Source organism: Notechis scutatus, chromosome 6, assembly GCF_049901735.1.
Source record: "Notechis scutatus isolate UNSWTSFEM ecotype Mainland chromosome 6, rNotScu1.2, whole genome shotgun sequence".
Taxonomy (NCBI): Eukaryota; Metazoa; Chordata; class Lepidosauria; order Squamata; family Elapidae; genus Notechis; species Notechis scutatus.
The window spans coordinates 77,296,937-77,319,505 of record NC_142014.1 but is presented as its reverse complement, the minus strand read 5'-3'; the positions used below and the strand labels follow the sequence as shown (position 1 = coordinate 77,319,505).

Sequence of the window (22,569 nt, the reverse complement as noted above, 5' to 3'; positions counted from 1 at the left end):
AACGCCCTCAATTTGCAAGAACTTCTGAATACGGTAATAAGAGGGTATGAAAGTTTTATACATTGTAAGTTTTGATAGGACAAGGTAAGCCTGTTTGTTCAGGTTAAATGAAGTCATTCCCTGGGGGCGTTTTCCTTTCTCAGCTATCAACTTCCTTGGCATACCAGGGAAATGAGCAGGAAGATATCCTTGCTTAGCATATGCTTTACAGCAGTTCTTCCTTAAGATGCTTGGACTTCGATTTGTGGTTTGCTAATAAAAACTCTTTCCCCCTTTGGCTCTATTTTCACAAGAAAGAATGTTCTTCCTGCGTCAATTCAGGAAGTTCAGGGGTTGCTGATATAGTTTTGCAAAGGAATGATTGAATCTGTCATTTGTACTTCTATTACTGTCTGGTTTGGTACAGCAACGAAACAGGACAGGCACGGACAGTTAACACCACTGTCAAACTATCTACTAAGACTGTATTACTATTATTCTTCCCATCTTTCCTATTACCTATCTCTTTTGTCTACTGATGCTTATAACTTTCTTGCTTGTATCTCTACAATTTATATTGCTTTATTTAGTTTCCTAGTATGATTTATGTTGATTGCTTATTTAGTATCCTATGACTATCACTAAGTGCTGTATCTTAGGATTCACGATGAATGTATTTATGATGACTATGATCAGGAGTTATCACTTATAGCTTTTATGTACACTAAGAACTTATGCACCAAGACAAATTCCTCGTGAGTCCAATCACACTTGGCCAATAAAGAATTCTATTCTATTAAAGACCAATAGTTAAGAACAATTGCAACAAGCCTGCCTTCCATAAGAGATTTATATACATGTAGTCCTTGACTTATGACCACAATTGAGCCCAACATTTATGTTGCTAAGTGAGAAATTTGTTAAGTGAGTTTTGCCCCACTTTACAACTTTTCTTTTCTTCTATCCTTGTTACTTTGCCAAAGTTCATTGCTGCAGCCTGTAAGTGTTGTGTTGTGAAGCAGCGTTTCTCAAACTTGGCAATTTTAAGATGTGTGATCCATTTCCTCCAATCTTGTCTGGTGTTCCATGAGGAGTCAGAATAACAGAACAAAATAACAGAGTTGGAAGAGATTTTGGAGGTCTTCTAGTCCAACCCCTGTAGTAGCAATAGAGATCCTGTAGAGGCGCATGAAGCATACTGCTGTGCCTAATAAACATGGACCTCTTTGCATGATCTCACTCCCTGTCCCAGGCTGGTAAGTCCAGGACTTGTGCAATGATCTCACCTGTTAAGATCATCACTATTCTTAAGGATTGGTGGAGGCTTTCACCAATCCTGATGCTGTATCTATGTTGCTTTTGTCTACCTGTAAAAATCATATGAAAAGAATAAACGCTGCCCAAGCAGTCAGACATCTTGGCACCCTGCACAATGACTGGTCTTTGAAATCCATCAACCCCCTGCTCAGGAAACCCTATACCATTTCAGACAAATAGTTGTTATTTATACATCTCACCAAAATGTGACTGGGAGATATTACCAGCTGTCTGTAGAAAAGCCCTAATGAAAGAGAGCAGAATGTGGAAAGAGAAATAAATTCCTGTTTTTGTATATCAGCTGTGCCAAGCTTTTTTTAAAACTTTGCTTTAAAAGTTGCTGAATAGGCTATAGATAAGAATTCCCACCCCCCCTTGTGCCCCAGTGGTCCTGCATCTGGGTGTGTTTCTACAAGGAACCCTACACTTTCGTTTTCTATTTGCTGGCTTTGCTGTGATTTCTTTGAAATGAGTGAAGCAATCCACATTGCTGGTTGTGTAATCCTGGAACCATGTCCTGGGTATCAAATGTCACCCAATAAAAGTAGGTGTGCTGAGGAAGCGCCTGTAAAGCAAGCCAGAAAAGCTTTATGAGTTGACAGCGCCCTCAATTTGCAAGAACTTCTGAATACGGTAATAAGAGGGTATGAAAGTATTATACATTGTAAGTTTTGATAGGACAAGGTAAGCCTGTTTGTTCAGGTTAAATGAAGTCATTCCCTGGGGGGCGTTTTCCTTTCTCAGCTATCAACTTCCTTGGCATACCAGGGAAATGAGCAGGAAGATATCCTTGCTTAGCATATGCTTTACAGCAGTTCTTCCTTAAGATGCTTGGACTTCGATTTGTGGTTTGCTAATAAAAACTCTTTCCCCCCTTTGGCTCTATTTTCACAAGAAAGAATGTTCTTCCTGCGTCAATTCAGGAAGTTCAGGGGTTGCTGATATAGTTTTGCAAAGGAATGATTGAATCTGTCATTTGTACTTCTATTACTGTCTGGTTTGGTACAGCAACGAAACAGGACAGGCACGGACAGTTAACACCACTGTCAAACTATCTACTAAGACTGTATTACTATTATTCTTCCCATCTTTCCTATTACCTATCTCTTTTGTCTACTGATGCTTATAACTTTCTTGCTTGTATCTCTACAATTTATATTGCTTTATTTAGTTTCCTAGTATGATTTATGTTGATTGCTTATTTAGTATCCTATGACTATCACTAAGTGCTGTATCTTAGGATTCACGATGAATGTATTTATGATGACTATGATCAGGAGTTATCACTTATAGCTTTTATGTACACTAAGAACTTATGCACCGAAGACAAATTCCTCGTGAGTCCAATCACACTTGGCCAATAAAGAATTCTATTCTATTAAAGACCAATAGTTAAGAACAATTGCAACAAGCCTGCCTTCCATAGGAGATTTATATACAGGTAGTCCTTGACTTATGACCACAATTGAGCCCAACATTTATGTTGCTAAGTGAGAAATTTGTTAAGTGAGTTTTGCCCCACTTTACAACTTTTCTTTTTCTTCTATCCTTGTTACTTTGCCAAAGTTCATTGCTGCAGCCTGTAAGTGTTGTGTTGTGAAGCAGCATTTCTCAAACTTGGCAATTTTAAGATGTGTGATCCATTTCCTCCAATCTTGTCTGGTGTTCCATGAGGAGTCAGAATAACAGAACAAAATAACAGAGTTGGAAGAGATTTTGGAGGTCTTCTAGTCCAACCCCCTGTAGTAGCAATAGAGATCCTGTAGAGGGCGCATGAAGCATACTGCTGTGCCTAATAAACATGGACCTCTTTGCATGATCTCACTCCCTGTCCCAGGCTGGTAAGTCCAGGACTTGTGCAATGATCTCACCTGTTAAGATCATCACCATTCTTAAGGATTGGTGGAGGCTTTCACCAATCCTGATGCTGTATCTATGTTGCTTTTGTCTACCTGTAAAGATCATATAAAAAGAATAAACTCTGCCCAAGCAGTGAGGCATCTTGGCACCCTGCACAATGACTGGTCTTTGAAATCCATCAACCCCCTGCTCAGGAAACCCTATACCATTTCAGACAAATAGTTGTCCTTTCAATTTAATCTCTGACTCTCATTCTTTTAATCTCCCAGGTGCTTATATCACGGCCAGGATTGACCCTAATCTCATGACCTTATTTTTAACTTTGCAATGGCTACTATAAGACTGAAGACATTCGTAGTCACTCCCCACTTCCTGGGCCTCTTTCTGCGGGCAATAGTTATGCTGACGCTGCTGTTCATATTTTACCTACTTTGTTTTTAGACTTTTTTTTTTCAACAAGCCTTTGTCTTTGAAAACTGATAAGGGGCCAGCCTATTCTTCATCGTTTTTGTTTTTTTTTGCAATTTTGTACAACCTGGAATATAGCCATCATGGAACATGCTCATCAGTCCTTTAAGGACTGCCTCCACAAATAAATTTTAAAAAAGGAGGGAAAGGGTCCTTAATTTGTTGTGGGTACAACAACAGATTAAAACAGATTTAAAAACTATTATTTACCTTAAATCAATTGAATGTTTCTCTTTACCTTAAGTCAATTGAATGTTTCTATTCAAAATGTAACTACTTGGGGCAGGGCTATGCTGCTGTGCTTACTCCTACAGGACCTTTGTGGATTCCAGCTCGTTGTGTCCACCCAGCCAAGGATGTCGTGGCACCACACCAGATCCCTGATCTGGTTCCAGAAATGTGACTCTACAGATGGCGCAGTATCCAATCAGGGCTCATTTGTTTATGCTTGTTTACAGCTGTTCTTTGGCAACAGTGGCTGTTATTCCACCCAAACACTCACTCGAGCAATGGATGAAGCAAAACTTATGGGTGCACTTGGCTAGCATCACACAGAATGATGTATTTTGCTTATCTGAAACCTATGATACGGAACATTTGCTTTCTACATGTTTAGTTCCTGTCTGCACTCCTTCTGCAGTAATTCAAAACTTCACTGGCTTAAGCGGATTTTTATTACATGGGAACTTTAACTATAAGGCTATATCTAGTTGGGAGTTTGCTGCTTATTATCCAACCCCTGATGCAATTGCTTTACACACCTCAATGGTATCAGTCCCTGTAAATATAACCTGTGTAAAAATAATTAATTGTACATCATTTAGTAAAAACCCCCACTTTTATCCCATTAGCTCACCTACTCTGAACTGCACAGCTTTGGAAGAGACTTTCTTTAACTTTGCCCATATTTGGCTACCGCAAGGATGGTTTTTTTTACATATGGTCAAGAAACTTTTAATTATATTCCTGCTAATATTAATGATGCGCAATGCTGCCTTAGCCGGCTGATTCCTGTTTTGCTTTCCAAACAACAACTTTATCCTTCAAATCTTTCTCGACGAGGGGTCACGCTAGATAGCACTTGTGACTCTGAAACAACCTTACTTAATAAAGCAGAATACGTAGTGCTAGCTTTGTCTATAGAGGGTGTGCCAGCAATTGCTGCTCGCACTCACCTTAACATTAACTCTGTTGCATGTAATTTAGCAAAAAACAATTAATGCTACTTCTTCAGCTATCTCAAACAATCAACCACGAAATCTATGTTGTTTTAATTTGTTTGATGTGTCATGAACCATCCAGCACCAGCTTAATATTTTACACAATTTGGCCTCGGATTTGAAAATTGATAATTTAGGATCTTGGTGGGAAAGCTTTTGGGCTTGGTTGCCCACAAGCTTAATGGGAAATAGTCTACGCTATGTAGTTATTATTTGTGCTTTAATTAGTGGGTGCTGCTTTGTTCAATGTCTCCCTTCTCTTTGTAACATATGTATCACAGCTTTTCGCCCCAAACCCTCTCCTCCATTGCCTCAGGGTCAGGTATATGCCCTGTATAAACAACTGCAAGTGTGCTCTTCTACTGATTATTATAATCCCCTTACTAACCCCTCTTATGACTATGCCTTGCCTAACAAAACAAAAAAGAGTGAGATGTAGTAGTAGTAGAGATCCTGTAGAGGGCGCATGAAGCATACTGCTGTGCCTAATGCACATGGGCCTCTTTGCATGATCTCACTCCCTGTCCCAGGCTGGTAAGTCCAGGATTTGAGCAATGATTTCACCTGTTAAGATCATTACTATTCTTAAGCATTGGTGGGGGCTTTCACCAATCCTGATGCTGTATCTATGTTGCTTTTGTCTGCCTGTAAAAATCATATGAAAAGAATAAACGCTGCCCAAGCAGTCAGACATCTTGGCACCCTGCACAATGACTGGTCTTTGAAATCCATCAACCCCCTGTTCAGGAAACCTGCTATCACACTGCTCAGGAAACCATACACAATTTCAGACAAAATAGTTATCCAATCTCTTCTTTAAAACATCCAGTGTTGGAGCATCCACAGCTTCTGGAGGCAAGCAGTTCCACTGGTTAATTGTTCTCACTGACAGGAAGAGCCACCCTTAGGACTGAAGGTTCTATTCTGTGAGCAACTCAATCTGCCTGCCTGCTTTGCCTGATTTTGGGTAAAAGTTGCTCTTTTTTATAAAAAAAACCAATATTTATATATTTATAATATTTACATAGAAGCCATGCCCAGCCATTCACATGACCACCAAACCACACCCACAAATTAGGCCACACCCACAGAACCGGTTGGTGGTCCCTGGGATTTAAAATTATGAGTTTGGTGGTCCCTGAGGTCCCAAAGGTTGGCGACCCCTGTTCCAAGGCACCTGAAGGCCAGACAAGGAATAATGGATGGAAACTGAACAAGGAGAGATTCAACCTTGGAAATAAGGAGAAACTTTTCTGACAGTGAGAACAACCAACCCATGCCTTCAGAAGTTGAGGGAGTTTCATCCCCTGAAGCTTTCAAGAGGAGATCGGACTGCCATTTGTCAGAAATGGTTTTAGGTCCCTTCCAACTCTGTTAATCTGTTAGATTCCTCTTTTTATAAGAGCGTCTTTGGAAAACCTTACCCTTTCCCTCTGTCTTTCCTTTCCTTTTTCCTTCCCTCCCTCCTTTTCCTTTCCCAATCATCCCTTCCCCTCCCTTTTGCCTACCTTTTTCCTTTCCCTTTCTTTTTCCCTTTCTTTCCTCCCTCTCTTTCTTTTTCTCTTCCATTTCCTTCTGCTCTTCCTTATCTATTCACCACTTCCATTCCCTCCCCATCCCTGTTCTTTTTCATCTTTCTTCTGCTTCTTCATTTTCCTCATCTGAGGCCACTCCTGTGAAACTCTTCTCTGTTCCTAAGAGTCTGTTGGGGAAAACTTTCCACTTCCCTTCCCTTCCCTTCCCTGTACTTCCTTTCCTTTCCTTTCCTTTCCTTTCCTTTCCTTTCCTTTCCTTTCCTTTCCTTTCCTTTCCTTTCCTTTCCTTTCCTTTCCTTCCCCTCCCTCCCTTCTCCTCTCTTCCCCTCCCCTCTCCTCTTCTCCAATCAATCAATTCCCTTTCCTGTTTAATTTCTTTCCTTCTTCTTCCCTCTCTTTTCTTCCTTTTCCTTTCCTTCCTCGCCCTTCCCATCTTCGCCTGTTTATCAGTTCTTGCCTTCCCACCATTCTGCTCTTCCATCTAGAAGTGAAAATCTTCACCCAAATCTTCAATAAATCACTAGAGATGTGCTACGTGGCACATCTATTCCTTCTTGCTTCAAAAGCTCTTCTATCATCCCAGTGCCAAAGATGCCCTCCATCAGGGAACTAAATGACTACAGACCAGTTGCTCTTACATCTGTAGATATGAAAACCTTTGAAAGGCTAGTGCTGTCTCACCTGAAAACCATCACAGATCCACTGTTAGATCCCATGCAGTTTGCATATCGAGCAAATAGATCTTCAGATGATGCTGTTAACATGGCTCTGCATTACATCCTACAACACCTTGAATCTCCAAATACCTACACAAGGGTCCTCTTTGTAGACTTCAGTTCAGCATTCAATACCATCATTCCAGACATTCTATCATCTGCACCTCTATAACTGTCTGGTTTGGTTCTGCAACCCAACAGGACAGACACAGACTTCAGAGGATAATTAGGATTGCAGAAAAAACAATGGCTACCAACCTGCCTTCCATCGAGGACCTGCACGACTCAAAAAGAGGGCTGTGAAAATATTTACATGCCCCTCACATCCCGGACATAAGCTGTTTCAACTCCTTCCCCTAAAATGATGCTATAGAGCACTGCACACCAGAACAACTAGGCACAAGGACATTTTTTTCCCCAAAAGCCATCATTCTGCTAAACAAATAATTCCCTCAATACTGTCAAACTATTTACTAAGTCAACACTACTATTACTATTAATCTTCTCATCACTTCTTATCACCCCTCCCCTCCCCTTGTGACTGTATGACTGTAACTTTGTCACTTATATCAGGGATCCCCAACCTTTTCGACGCCGCGTGCCCGGTTCCGGCATCAGCTGGGCGCCGCCATCTTTTTGACGAAAAATCACTTCCGGTGACGTCACTGGAAGTGATTTTTTGTCAAAAAAAGCGGCGCTAGCGCTCGTGAGCTTTTTCGGTAGAAATGGCTTTCTACCCGGAAAAGCTCACGAGCGCTGGCGCCGCCATCTTTTTGACGAAAAATTGCTTTTTTACCGAAAAAGATGGCGGCGCCCAGCAACCAGCTGCCCGGTAAGGCTTGTTCCATGCCGGACCGGTCCAGCCGGCGGTTGGGGACCCTGACTTATATCCTTACGATTTATATTGACTGTTTCCGAGTATGATTTGATTGCTTATTGTACCCTATGACTAGCATTAAGTGTTGTACCTGATGATTCTTGATTCTTGATGAATGTATCTTTTCTTTTAAGTACACCGAGAGCATTTGCACCAAGACAAATTCCTTGTGTGTCCAATCACATTTGGCCAATAAAAGAATTCTATCTATCTATCTTAAAAAAAACACAATCTGGTTGGCCTCCATCTGACCAGGAGGACCAGCTGGACTTCAGGCGCCTCCGGCAAAACCCAACCTCAAACCCATTCTCACATTCATCATGGAACTTTGCTGAATCAAATTTATCATTATTCTATTCTCACTTTTTGGGGGGCAGAAAGATTCCCTTAGAGTAGAGGATCAACCAAGCATACGGCCATGTTGCTTGTGTATATCCTCTCCCTGGCTGCCTCTTTTCTTCTGCAGTTCTTCAGTTCTTCGTGGAAAAAGGAAGAATTGCTAAATCAGAGATTTGTCATTGTTCTTTTTCTTTTTCAGCCAGAAAAGTTCCACTTGAAGGGCCAACTGACCAAACGCACAGCCATGTTGCTGCTGTGGATCTTCCTCTCCCTGGCTCCCTCTTTTCTCCTGCCTGCAACTGGGGAGGTGGTACAAAGTTTCAGACCCTGCAATCAGTTCTTCTTGGGTGGGAAACCCCCCGATTTGAGCCCGATGAATCCGGCCAGAATCTGCCAGAGGTATAGAAACCAGTATCGGTTTGCCACAATGTATGACAAGACTCGGCGCATCCCCATGTACTCGGCATATAAGTATAACCCTGGTGCAGGTGAACGATCAGAGGACTGGATGATTGAACCGCAGGTAAGAGGAGCTCCTATCCTGAAACTAAACATTCATCAGATAGAGGCGACCTTTAAGGAACAGTCAGTGGTTAGGAAATAAGACAAGACAGTAGATTTAAGAGTGATTTATACATAATTATTCCCAGGGTTCCCCAGGAGCAAAGACTGTAAGAAGACCGTAAGACTGTTCACCTCACTGCCCACATTGGCAAGGTCTTACTTCCATCTGATTCTTTCCCCAAAGAACCAAGTTCAGAGATCACCCTGACATTTCAAGGTCAATGGGAATTCAGAGGTGGTGTTCAGCCAGTTCTGACAGGTTCTGGAGAACCGGTAGCGGAAATTTTGAGTAGTTTGGAGAACCGGCAAATCCCACCTCTGACTGGCCCCGTCCCCTCTATTCTCTGCCTCCTGAGTCCCAGCTGATTGGCTGGGTCTTCTTTGGTTGCCCTGCACAGGAGAACGGAACTGGAAAGCAGGTTAATGGGGTGAGGAGGGAATGGAGATTTTGTAGTAACCTCATTCTGCCATGCCCACCAGGCCACACCCACCAAGCCACACCACGTCCACCAAGACACACCATGCCCACCAAGCCACGCCCACAGAACCAGTAGTAACAAAAATTGAATACCACCACTGTAGTGTATTCCGTATTGGAAGATAGTTTAAAGTGGGCTTCTCAAGAACAACAATCTGGAGTTTCAATTTGCAGAATTCCCAGAAACTGCCCTGTGAGCTGGGATGCCTGGCAGATGCTGTCCAATCTGTCTCGGCGGAGTATCCCACACCCCATTCCCCATATGACTTATGACAGTTCTTTCCCCAGATTCAGGGTCTTCGACTCAGCGTTGTGGAAATGCGAATCAGAGACAATGCTTGTCTTTTCTTATTCCTAGCTTGCCCTGCCTGGGGATCAAAATCGAAAAAGCATGGAATTGGAATCGACCTGTGGGATTAACCAAAACCTCCTGGAATGCAACCAGGCTGTTGACCGGGATTACCGAGCAGCTGTTCGGCAGGACAGGGGACACTTGGTGCCATCGTTCCATCAACCAGATCAGGATAGCAAAGCTGCAACCTTCACCTTAACCAACATTGTGCCCCAGTTTAGTGCCCTCAATCAGGGACAATGGAGAGAATATGAAGAACATATAAATACAGACGGATGCCGTGAAACATATATCCTTGTGGGTTCTGTACCTGGGAATAATAAGATCAATAACAGAGTGAATGTACCCAGTCATATCTGGGCTGCAGGTTGTTGTGTGCTTCAAAAAGGCAAAAGATCCTGGGCAGTCATTGCTAAAAATAACGAGAATAATGTAGTCTATCTTACCTTGGGGGAGCTGCAAGGACAACTTGCTAAACACTACGGGAAGAAAACAATTGATCTTTTCAATAATGCTTGTTAACTGAGCTCCCAGAGCAAATGAAAGCAAAGTACAAACCAAGCAGCTTAGTTGTTCTACATATGGAAGGAATGCAGTTAATTTTAATTCTGGTTTGAACTGTAGCTTTTTCTTTTTCCTGCTAAATGTTGTGAAATTCCAGGCTGTTTGATTAGATTATGCTTCAGATTATTTAGCAACAGCAGAAAATAAATGAATCCAATAATCAGGTGAAGGGCAAAGTACTGACGCAGCTAAAACAGGATCTTGTTTATTTGAGTTTAGAGGTTGGATGGGCTTTATGTGATTTCAACCCATGCATAATTTGTTAAAAAAAGAAACTGCAGCGGGAAGGAACAATTTTCAATCCAATGGGCTGTGTGGGAGTGAAGAGGCCCTATAGGAATCAAATTTGATTTTATGCTATATAACGCTTATATTTGCTACAAGTAGTCCTCAAGTTATGACAATTTGTTTGTATGGTGTTATGTCAATGCTGAAAAAAGTGTCTTGCACGCAATCCTTGTATGTATGACTGCTAGAATTCTGTCTCAATAGCTTTCTTACTTCATCCAATAAACTTGCTTATCAAAGATCTGTGTCCTTGTGTGTGACTTTCAGTATACCAATCTAGAAATTTGACCATTCCATTTTGCACAATATTATCTATCTATCTATCTATCTATCTATCTATCTATCTATCTATCTATCTATCTAATCTGTTGTGGCTCGGAGGTTTGAGCCTGCTTTGTCAGAGGTCGAGGACTTGGTAAATGAGGAAGAGGAGGATTTGGCTCTGAGGTTTGAGCCTGCTTTGCTAGAGGACACAGACTTGGACGGTGAGGAAGGGGAGGATTTGGCTCTGAGGCTTGAGCCTGCTTTGTTAGAGGATTTGGAATTGCCTTCCTCCCCAGGACTTTCCTCCTCGGCAGGATCTTCCCCCTGATTGTGCCTCAGGTGTCGGCAGATAATCAGGAGAACGTATCAGAGCCTCTGACTGAGGATCAAGCCGAGGAATGCTGGCTTGATGCGAGGCAACGGCGCAGGCAAAAGTGTAAGTTGCAACGTAAAAGGAAAGGACGAATTAGAGACTGAGAGGAGGGACTGACACGCCCACAGAGAATAAAAGTGGGTGTGTTAGTTCTGGATTCTTGTTCGGGACAACGTGTTAATTTGTGAGAGCAGCTCCGACGGATTCTGTGTGTGTGGCGATAGCCGTGATTTATGTTCTTTATTATTGGACTATTATGTTCTTTATTATTGGACTTATGTGCTTTATTATTGGACTTGGCAGACAGCTTGTGTGAAACTGCCAAGGACTTGCCTGGCCAAAGGAATTTAACCCTGTCATTACTGGTCTTGTCTGCTTGTGTATATTCCTTTGGAAACTTGGACTTCTCAATTCGTTGGCACAGGTGAGACATAACATCTATCTATCTATCTATCTGTCTATCTATCTATCTATCTATCTATCTATCTATCAATGTTATATGATTGGGATGTGCAGGAAAAAGGCTCATGTGATGACCCCGAGTGTAACACAAACGTAACAAAATCCATAATGTAAATAAATGTCCTTTAATGCCGCCAACTTGGTCCCACTGTTCAATAATTCTCAGTTGGAGATAAAACTTACTCAAAAATAGTCTTCAAAAGAAAGAAATACAGTCTGAACTTAATGAGCAGATAGAGGTGAAATAAAAAACCAAAGAAACTACAATGAAGAAATTTCCACAATGGACCAGGATAAGTAATTATCAAATTTAAGGAGATAACAAGGCACAATCTGTTGGAAGGACACCAACCAAGATAACTTCAGCCCAAAATAAAATACGCTTTGCTTCTGGCAACGCTGTGTTTTAACCGTCTCTCTTATATACTAGTCTCCCCAGCTGCCATCAATGAGGGAGATCATGGCCGCTTCCTCTCTCGTAAGCCAAGTTGTTTCCTTCTCCATTCCTCCTTGTGTGTCCTATGATGCAGAGGGGATGGGCCTGGTTCTTCCTCTGCCCTTCCCCAGCCTCATCCACAACCCCCAGACCCACACCTCCATTCCCTGTCGGCTGTTCCTTCTCTCCCTCAGAGTCCGACTCTACCAAGGGCATGACAGCTCATTTCTAATAATTTCATGTTTTTTCTCTGTTTTGGCCTGCATTGATTGATTGAGGGATTGATTGATTAAATGCCATTAATCTGGAGTCAAATCTTAGCAAACAATAATTCTGAATTCTCCAGTTCGTCATGTAGAAACTTCTGGCTCCAACATGAATTAATTCTAAAGAAGGGTGCATAGAACTGAGGCCTTAATACATTTTCCATTCTAAGTTAAATTCCATTTTTCATACCAGCTACTAAAAGGCAGCATCTAAACTGAATAAAAGCAGGTGACATGTTGATGTGGTTCAAAAAGAATCGCCAGATTGGTCCATTTCCTTCACTCTGGCTGCAGGAAACATTTAGCAATAAAGGCTGTTAAATTGCTATGATCTATGTTTTGGTTGCAGAAAATCCCACTGCCTAAACTTGGATTGGATAGGTTGGCTGAAAAGGATTTTGGCCTGAATCCCTCATCATAACATAAAGGTGATGGCTTCCCCTGTCCAGCCATGTCCATCTATAGGGGGAAGCAATGCTCATCACTGTTTAGCTGTGGGAGCAAGCATTGTCCAAAGACATTTCCGTAATCATGTGACTATACACTGAGATGCCCAGAACACAGTTATATTCCCATCAAAGCGGTACCTATTTACCTACTCTACTTTGCATGCTTTTGAAGTGTTAGCTGGGCAGGAGCTGAGGCAAAGAACAGGAGCTCACCCATCATGCGATACTCTTGTCTCGAACCCAAGCTGTCAGCTTTACAAGCTCAGCATCTTTAACCGCTGAATCACCATGCCCCCCTCAGTCGTAACACAATTATTATACTTATTATCTTATTACTTCATTATTTTTCTTTTTATTCTTTTTTATTTCTTTTATATTGTGTTTTTCTAACCTTCTAAGCCACCTTGAGTCTCCCTGTGTGAGTAGGCAGCAATATAAATTTTCTAAATAAATAAATAAATAACAACCCCAAATTCAGTTGAGTATAATCTAGTTCAGATTACAGCCTCTTCCATTGGCTTGTTTTCCTAGCTAATATGTGGAGATGTTTAGAATGGCACATTAGGAAGCAAAACCTTCATAGGAAGCTGTACTGACCCACAAGTGCTAGTACTGTTTTATATACTGCACTGGTGAGACCACCCTTGGAATACGGAGTCCCGTTCTGGACCCCACGATACAAAACAGAGGTTGACACCACCAAGGGTTCTGAGAAGAGGTACAAGAATGCTAATGGGTCTGGAGGCTAAGACATGTGAAGAACGGTTGGAGGAATTCCCAGGGTTCTTCTGACAAGCAAAGCAGCGGTGGGATTCAGCCAGTTTGCACCAGTTCAGGAGAACTGGTTGTTAACTTTCTGAGCAGTTTGGTGAACTGGCTGTTGGAAGAAATCATTAGGGCAGAGAACCAGTTGTTAAATTATTTGAATCCCACCACTGAAACAATTTTCTGGTTCTTGAGGGACTGTCACAGTGAGGAGAGAGTCAACTTATTCTCCAAAGCACTTGAGATCAAGGCAAGAAATAACAGGTGGAAGATCATTACAGAGAGATCCAACCTAGAACTAAGGAGGAATTTCCTGACAGTGAGAACAATTAATCAGTGGAATGACTTTCCAAATCCACCTCTGTGCATGAGACAGGACAGTAAAAGATGTATCCTAACTCATCAGAATAAATTTGTTAATTTTGGATTTGTGATAAAGCAACGTAATATTGAAGCCAGGAGTGAATGTACAATGCTAAGTTCTGTGCCTCAGTTTGAACTACAGGGAAGGGCAAGAATTCCCCCCTCCCCCTTTGTGCACGAGACTTTCCAAATATCATATGCTCTGGCTTTCAAAGGCTATCAAATTTGTTACTGAAGCAGGATTTCTTTGTCTTCGCATCAAGCCAGGAAGGGGAAAATTCCCCCTCCTTTTCTCTTCAGCGAGTGAAGTGCTATGTCTCAAATTACAACTCCTAACTGGGAAGACTCAATTTGTAAAACAAAGGGAGGAGCCAGATTGACCCATCTGCCCTGCTTCTCCCCAGTTACTACAGTTGAATCTACAATTTTTAGCAACTGAAGACGATTTGCTATCTTTTTCTTCCCTTTTTCCTTCTGAGACAAAGACTGCATCTAGCTAGCCATTTCAACCAAAAGCTTCCACAGGAAGTCAGTCATTAAAATACCTCATGGTGGGAGGGGCTGGAGTTCCCCACATGCTACAAACAAAGAGCTTTCTAACCCACCCACTCTTCTCTGCTCAACTTTCAAAAACCCCGCTTGGCTGCTAGGAGGAATTCCCACTGTCTTTCTCCATCCACCCACAGAGGCTCAGGAATCTGTCTGGATTACAAAAAGGGAATTTTAACAGGACTCTGTAAGATTTTCTGAATCTTAAAGCAGCCCACAGCAACATCTGGTACTCAAAGAAAAATCTCCCTGAGTTTCCAATACATGTTTGCATTGATAACCCCCTTTTTTTTGAAACCATTGTGAACAATTTAATCAATTTAATTCACATGTTCCAAGTTTACCTGCAACCTACCAGACCCAAATAAAGCAGCCTACAGCCCCATATGGTGGTCAAGAAGAAATCTACAGTGGTCAAATAATTCTTACCATTTTTTTCCTTTTCAAGAGTAGGCAGAAAATTCTCCTCCCTCTTTTTCCTTCCACAAAAAAGTGAGACCTAAGCAACGCAGCCTGCAGCTATATCTGGGGCTCAAGGAGAAATTTCCCAGACTTTGAATTTTTTTACACAGTTTCTCCAATATTGACCAGAGTGTTTCTCCATTGATAATCCCCTTTGAAACTATCGTGGACAATTTATTCAATTTGACCAATATCAATCCCCCTTTTTTGAGGAAATCATTGTGCACCATTTAATCAACTTAATTCAAAGGTCCCAGGAGTAACTGCAACCTAACATGGGTGTAGCAACAGTGTCTTTCAGACCCTCTGCTGCCACCTTGTGAAGCAAGCGACCCTTACAGGCATATTTTTGCCTTCTGCTCTCAAGTCTTCAGGCTACGCCAGTGGCCCCCAACCTTTTTTGTGCCACGGCCCGGTACCGGCATCACAAAATGATCCGCGGCCCGGTACCGGCATCAGCACGCATGACAAGGCAAGGCAAGCTGAGCGACCGGCCAGCCAGCCGTCCCCCGCTTCTCCCTGCCGCCTTCAACTCCTCCTTTGTACCTTTGTTGATGGGCTTCGCTTCGGGACGGCTTCGGGATGGTCGCTCGGCTCGCCTTGCCTTGGGTGCTGAAAGAATCCTCGCACCTTAGTTTCGTTCGAAGCCTCTCCCTTTGATGAAACTAAGGCGCGAGGATTCCTTCAGGACCCAAACGCCGCTTTCCAACCGGAAAAGCTCACCTGGAAGCACTTTCTCGTCAAACAAGATGGCGGCGCCCAGCAAACCGGCAGCCCGGTAGGAAATGTTCCACGGATTGGTACCGGTCCGCGGCCCGGTGGTTGGGGACCCCTGGGCTACGCTGCACATATTTCTGCGTTCATCCCTCTAATCTTCAGACTTCGTGATGCAACCTCTAGTGCCCCCTTCTGTCACAAGCTCACAATGCACCCTAGAAGCAGCCATACCATGTGCTGTGCTAGCATCACCCAGACTCTGCAGTGCCACCTATGCGCTCAAGTATTAAACCCAGCAGCAATTCTACCTTCTGTTACCTGCTTGCAGCGTACCCTATTACAAACAGGAATTGCACAGACACCACTAAATTTTTCCAAATTCATCTTTTGACAATTTGAAGCATGGCAACTTCCTCAGCCATGACAGATGTCTCTGATGTACCAGAAGACCCGAATCCTCCACCCACCCTTGTTGTAAATGTGGAGCCTAGTTGCCAACAACCGCCTTTAGACATCCAACCCTCTGGAGAAGCCGCGATACCTCAGAAAGCCTACGACCTCAGACAGCATAGGAAGCTTACACCCCCAAAAGCAAATTGCCCCTCAAGAGCCTCTTCCTGATGCAGAAGGAGTTAGAGGAGCACCTCACACGATGGAGAAACAATGAAAACAAGCTTAAATACATACAGTCGAACTTGGAAGACCCAGAGTTCCAGGAACACACTCATTGCTTTGAGGAGGTGAACAAAGAATGCGAAGACAGCATCCAGGAAGGCAGAAACTCCCTCCAGACCGTGATCTTCAATGCACTTCAAAAGAAACAAGGGGCGAGGGAGAAGTCCACATCTGACATAGGTCTTTGATCACAAGCAGCTTCTTCCCACCATTCTAAGAAAGCCTCCTCCCTCCATCCCAAATTGGCTAGATTGCAGGCAGGTTCCAGTGTCTCACGCCAATTCTCTGCTGCCAGCTCTCACCATCCTTCCAGAGCATCCTCCCATCATAGCGGCACATCTAAGGCCTCCAAAGCAACAAATTATGCCGAACGGGCTGCAGAAGCTGAAGTAGAAGCTGCAGTAGCAGACGCAGAGCTACGTGCCACAGAGGAGGTAACACGACAGAAGGTGGCAATAGCGGCTCAACAGGCTGAAATAGTGGCTCAACAGGCCAAAGCCCAAGCCAGACAACAGGCAGAAATGGCCAAAGCGCAGGCCAAATTTGAATTGGCTGAACGGCAAAGGGATGCCGCAACAAAGACGGCACGTGCCGCAGCATGGTGGAAGATGGCCCACAACACCTCCCTCCAATTCAACCTCGAAGAGTTGGGAGAAGAGAGCCCAGATACACGGGTCAAGGCCTACGTGGACAAGCAGCACTCCCTACAAAATGAGCAGATGGAACCACCTCAGTTGCCTAACAGTCTCCCACAATCAGAGAGGCACAAGGATGAATCTCAACCACAGACTCTACACGTCAGTTACGCAACTGACATTGTACGACCTAAAGTATGAGATTCACTTCCCTCCAACATCAAACCTGATGTACCAATAAATGTACTTTGTTATGGATGTCTTATGGAATTATCTATCTGCATCTGCACAGCTACAAATCCACCTCTGTGCATGAGACAGGGTACCTAATATTTTCCATACTTTGATTTCTAGTCCTCTGTTGGAGGTTTCCTTGGCTTTATGTTTGATGTTTGCTACTTGGCCTGATATCTACCACACCTTGCTGATTTTTATTAGCTCCATCTCTGGAATTTAATGGGCAGGAGCCAAATCTAAACAATTTGTGGGTTGTCTTTTCGCTTTGGGCTGTTGGCTCCTATAGCTTTATAAGATGGTCGTGCCAACAGAGACAGTTTCACAGAAATGTCAGTCTAGTGCAAGTACCACCAGAACAGTTGTGAACTGAACAGTTATATGTTCATTTGTTCCAAAATGTAACAGAAAATAGTCAGAGATTAAATCTTGGAGAAGGGTCTTTTATCTGCTCTGCGATTCTTCTCCGTCTACATGGCTTCATTCTGGGCTACAAGCAAGAGGGTAATCAGGCCTAGATGCATTTGTGAGTCTTCTGCTGAGTGTGTCAATGTATGATGTTTTGTTATTCACTGCAACCACTGCGGTTCACAGTGCAAACGTTTGAAATATGTTCTTTCAGTCCTGGATGTGGTCACTGTGGTTTGCATAAATGGCAGCTTTTGGTGACTACAACTCGGCCTTCTGTCAGAAGCATGAGACCAATAGAAGAAATTGTAGAATTATTACTAAAACGTTTATTAGATGATATTTCTTATTATCCTGCCTGGTCCCGGCTTCTTCTTTAGTGAACATGTATACAGCTTTCTTAATCCTTTGTTCTGGGGTCTTGGCATTTTGGCCAGGAACACTTTTCCTTGGGGTGGAACTGGCTATTTGGCTATTTGGCCCCTGTCCATTTAGATTTTGGCTATTTTCTGTTGTCTTTCTGAGGAAATGAACACATAACACAGAAGAGTAATTGCATTTCCAACTTGAGCCAGGGTTGTGCAAGAATAAATAAAAATGAGATCCAGGCAGCTGTGAGGAAAGAAGCAAACAGTTGGCCTTACACCAAAGAAAAGGGGTGCAGCAAGATACTTTTATAGGGGGTTTGTCCTGGTATGGAAGGTTGACTCAGCCTTCCGTCCTTCCGAGGTGGGTAAAATGGAGGCCCAGATTGTTGGGTGGCAATAGGCTGAGTCTGTAAACCGCTTAGAGAGGGCTGCAAAGCACTATAAAGCGGTATATAAGTCTAAGTGCTATTGCTATGAACAACTTCAGTGATTCACTGAGAAAGGTCATAAAATGGGGCAAAACCCACTTAACAGATGTTCTCACTTAGCAACAGAAATGTTGGGCTCAATTGTGGTCATAACTTGAGGATTACCTGTACAACAATAAGGGCAGAAAGGGATATTTTTCCCTCTCTTTTTCAGAGCCATCAGTGAAAGCTGGAGCAACGAAGGCCACCAAAAGAGTGTTAACCATCTATATTCCCATTCTCTCTTCTTAGCCTGTGCATTTTGGCATTTTTAGTTGGCGTCCATGATTCCCTTTTGTTGTTTCCTTTGGCCGTGGTGGCACAGTGGTCAAAAGGCAGTACTGCAGGCGAACTATGCTTGCTACTAAGAGTTTGATTCCTCCGATCCTTACCGGCTCAGGGTTGATGCAGCCTTCCATCCCTCAGAGGATCCAGATTGTTGGGGGGAATATGCTGATTCTGTAAACTGCTTAGAGAGGGCTGTAAAGCACTGTGAAGTGGTATATAAGTCTAAGTGCTAAGTGCATTTTGCATAGCATCACCACATTGCCCTGCTAGAATGAAAACAAAACCAGCTTGGCAGTGTGTGAAATAAGGAACTGAATCTAATGATCTGTGCAAGTGCAAGATTTGGAGAATAAGCAAGATGGACAACTAGTGGACTACAAAAAGCCATTCTATCAAATCAGAACTGCCACCTTGGTTAACATCCAGCATCCAGTTTTGGTCACCACAGAAAAGATGTTTGGAGAAAGTGCAGAGAAGAGCAACTAAGAAGATTAAAGGCCTGGAGACTAAAACATATGAAGAATAGTTGTAGGATTTGGCTAGTCTACAGAAAAGGACTAGGGGTGGCATGATAGCTGTATTCCAGTATTTTAGGGGCTGCCACAAAGAAGAGGGAGTCATCTTATTTTCCAAAGCACTAGAAGGCAAGAAAAGTCTTTTATCTTTGCTCTTATTATCTTCTCCCAGACTAGCGACTTTTCTTAGCCTTTTAAATGTTTTATGGCTGAGCTGACTGTTCCCCTGCCCCCCCCCCACAAAGGTCTATGTATCAAACCTGGTTTGATCTTAGAAGATACAGATTCTAGAACTAGAAAACCTTGAATTACGTCGTCTTCGGTCTGATTTAAGCATGGTATATAAAATCATACATTGCAATGTCCTTCCTGTCAATGAATACTTCAGCTTCAACCATAACAACACAAGAGCAAACAATAGATACAAACTCAAGGTTAACCGCACCAAACTTGATTGCAGGAAATACAACTTCAGCAACAGAGTGGTCAATGTCTGGAATCCTCTACTCGACTCTGTAGTTTCTTCCCCAAACCCCAGAAACTTTAACCTTAGACTGTCTACTATTGACCTCACCCCTTTCCTACGAAGTCTCTAGGGGGCGTGCATAAGCGCACCAACGTGCCTACCGTCCCTGTCCTATTGTTTCTCTTATTTTTCTTTTATTTTTCTTATATGTACCCATTTCATGTATTCATAACTATGTATACACTTATACTTATTATCTTGTAAACAATTGACAAATCAAATAAATAAATCAAATAAATAAATAAAACAGTACAGTGCGAATAAAAATAGCTACTCAGCAGTTTCCAGGACCTCTGTTGGTGTTAAACTGAAGGCAGAAGGTGGCAGCACTGTACCATCTAATAAAATTCATGAGCATCCTTTAAAGGTTTACTGACAGAAGAAGAAGAAGAACAGCAGCAAAAGAATGTAAGAGAGAGACAGAATAGAGAACAGGGAGGGAGAATGAGAGGGAGAAGATGCCTTTGCAAAGAATGGATGAGATGATCTTCCTTCCTCAAATTCCATTTGCAGACTGTGAACTCCCCCTCCTTCCTTCTCCACCCCAGGCAGAACTGATGGCGTGGCTGCAGTTTATCCACCATAGAGTTTGTGTGTGTTGCATAACACAATAATTACTGAGCAAATATATGAAAGGACCTGGTGGGAATAACACATTCCAACATATCGCAGAATTGTGGGTCATCATAAAATGGATGTCAGGGACACCTGTCTTTCCTTACCAACCTGTTGTAGGAAAAGGGCCTCAGGTAGAAAAATCCTGCCTGGATCTCTCAAAGATTTTCTCATCTTTTCGTGGTAAAATATTTAGCTGATGAGGAAGTAGAGGGAACCGTTCAGTGGCCACCAACAGCAGAAGACTAGCCCCTTACCCAGTTCCTGAAACGGTTCCAAAACATATGAAGGACGGTTGCAGGATTTGGGTATGCCCTAGTCTAGAGAAAAGAAGGGTTAGGGTGGACAATACAGCAGTCTTCCAGTATTTGAGGGGCTGCCACAAAAAAGAGGGGAGGTCAACTTATTTTCCAAAGCACCTGAAGGCAGAAGAAGCAGCAGTGGATGGAAACTAATCAAGGAAAGAAGCAACCTGGAATTAAGGATAAACTTCTTAGCAGTGAGAAGAATTCAGAAATGGTGGGTGCTTCATCAATGGAGGCTTTTAAGAAGACAGCCACTTGTCTCAAATGGTATAGGCCTGTGATGGCAAACCTATGGCACGTGAGCCATTTGTGCGGGCACGCAAGCCCCACCAAACGTACATGCCCTGCGCATGCATGCACCTCCCAGCTGACTTTCAGCCCATTTGAGGCAGTTTTCGGCTTCCCAGAGGCTCAAGGGAAGCCTTTGCAGCCTTGGGAGGCCGAAAAACAGGCCTTCCGGAAATACTGGAAGTGATGAAACGGGCCCGTTTTTCAGCCTCCAAAGGCTGCAGAGACCTCCTTTGAGCCTCCAGGAGGGTGAAAACAGCCTCCCCCAGGCACCAGAAGCTCTCTGGTGGCTGAAAATGCATTTCCGGTATTTCCGGAAGGCCCATTTTTCGGCCTCCCAAGGCTGCAGAGGCTTCCCTCGAGCCTCCGGGAGCGTGAAAGCGGCCTCAAATGGGCCGAAAATCAGCTGGGAGGAGAGCACATGTGCAGTGCAGGTAAGAGGGTGGGGCAGGGGTGTTGCGTGCGCATGAGCGGGGGGAGGGTGCATTGCATTGTAGGTGCCAGCACTCACACATGCACACTATTGCACGCACACGCGCTCTCAGCACACCACAACAAAAAGTTTCGCCATCACTGGTATAGGCTCTCCTGCTTGAGCAGGAGGCTGGATTAGAAGATCTCTGAGGTCCCCTCCAGCTCTATTCTGATTATAAACAACCAGTCAATCTATCAATGATGTTGGTTGATCATATGAATGAACAAATACGCTGTAATCCTGCCTTTAAAAAAAGGATAAAGTCCCAGAAAAAGAGGAAGGGGAAATAACAAGAGAGGTTGGTGAAGCATCTGGGCCATCAGAAATTCTTAGGGAGAAATCCTCTGGATGTCCCAGGATCGGGGAAAGCAAGAGAGAGATCCTGTTCAGGAAATGAGATGGTTAGTCCCCTGGCACCCCGTAGATGCTTGTATGCATTTATTTTTCTTCATAAATCCAGTGTCACTTTGGGAAACAAAAGATCGGGCAGCGTTGGAAATGAATCCAAATAACAAAAACTTGGATCGGTGAAAACACAGAGATTTTATTTGTTAAGCTATTTGCAAAGAGCGGTAGGATCTCAGCTGACCTCAACATGAAGTTTAAGCCAAGAACCACACCTTAAGATTTCAATACATTACATGTTATATTTTTCTATCCTGACACCCGCATGCCCCTCCTACATCGACCCAGTGACCGAGCACAGCTAATCTGAAATGCCTTATGGAGACCACATCAACTCCTTCAACACCTCCCAATGACTTGGCATTAAAGAATGTCCCTTCAGCAGGGCCTCTTTCTAACGGTCTGAGAACAAATAAATATCTATTCCTAACACCACACTTGTTACATATTAAGGTGACATTCACCACTTTTTCTTAGAACATAATGATTATATGCATCTTTAACATATTCACCTATGCAAAGTAAAAGTCTGGTAAACTTAAGCAGATGCTTTGAAAAACAAAATCTAACTTCATTTGATTAAATAAAGTTAGGGCAATGTTTGTAAATGCATTAGAAAATACACTGCTCAAAAAATAAATAAAGGGAACACTTAAACAACACAATGTAACTCCAAGTCAATCACACTTCTGTGAAATCAAA

At 43.0% G+C, this 22,569-nt stretch overlaps 1 protein-coding gene across 1 annotated transcript; it reads left to right on the top strand.

Moving 5' to 3' along the window:
• Nucleotides 1-1,839: 1,839 nt before the first annotated feature.
• Nucleotides 1,840-10,796, top strand: LOC113431470 (endonuclease domain-containing 1 protein-like). Its single transcript, XM_087968873.1, has 3 exons — nt 1,840-1,960; nt 8,511-8,834; nt 9,712-10,796. The coding sequence occupies exons 1-3, from the start codon at nt 1,943-1,945 to the stop codon at nt 10,225-10,227; spliced, it is 858 nt and encodes a 285-aa protein (XP_087824999.1). The 5' UTR covers nt 1,840-1,942; the 3' UTR covers nt 10,228-10,796.
• Nucleotides 10,797-22,569: the final 11,773 nt, after the last annotated feature.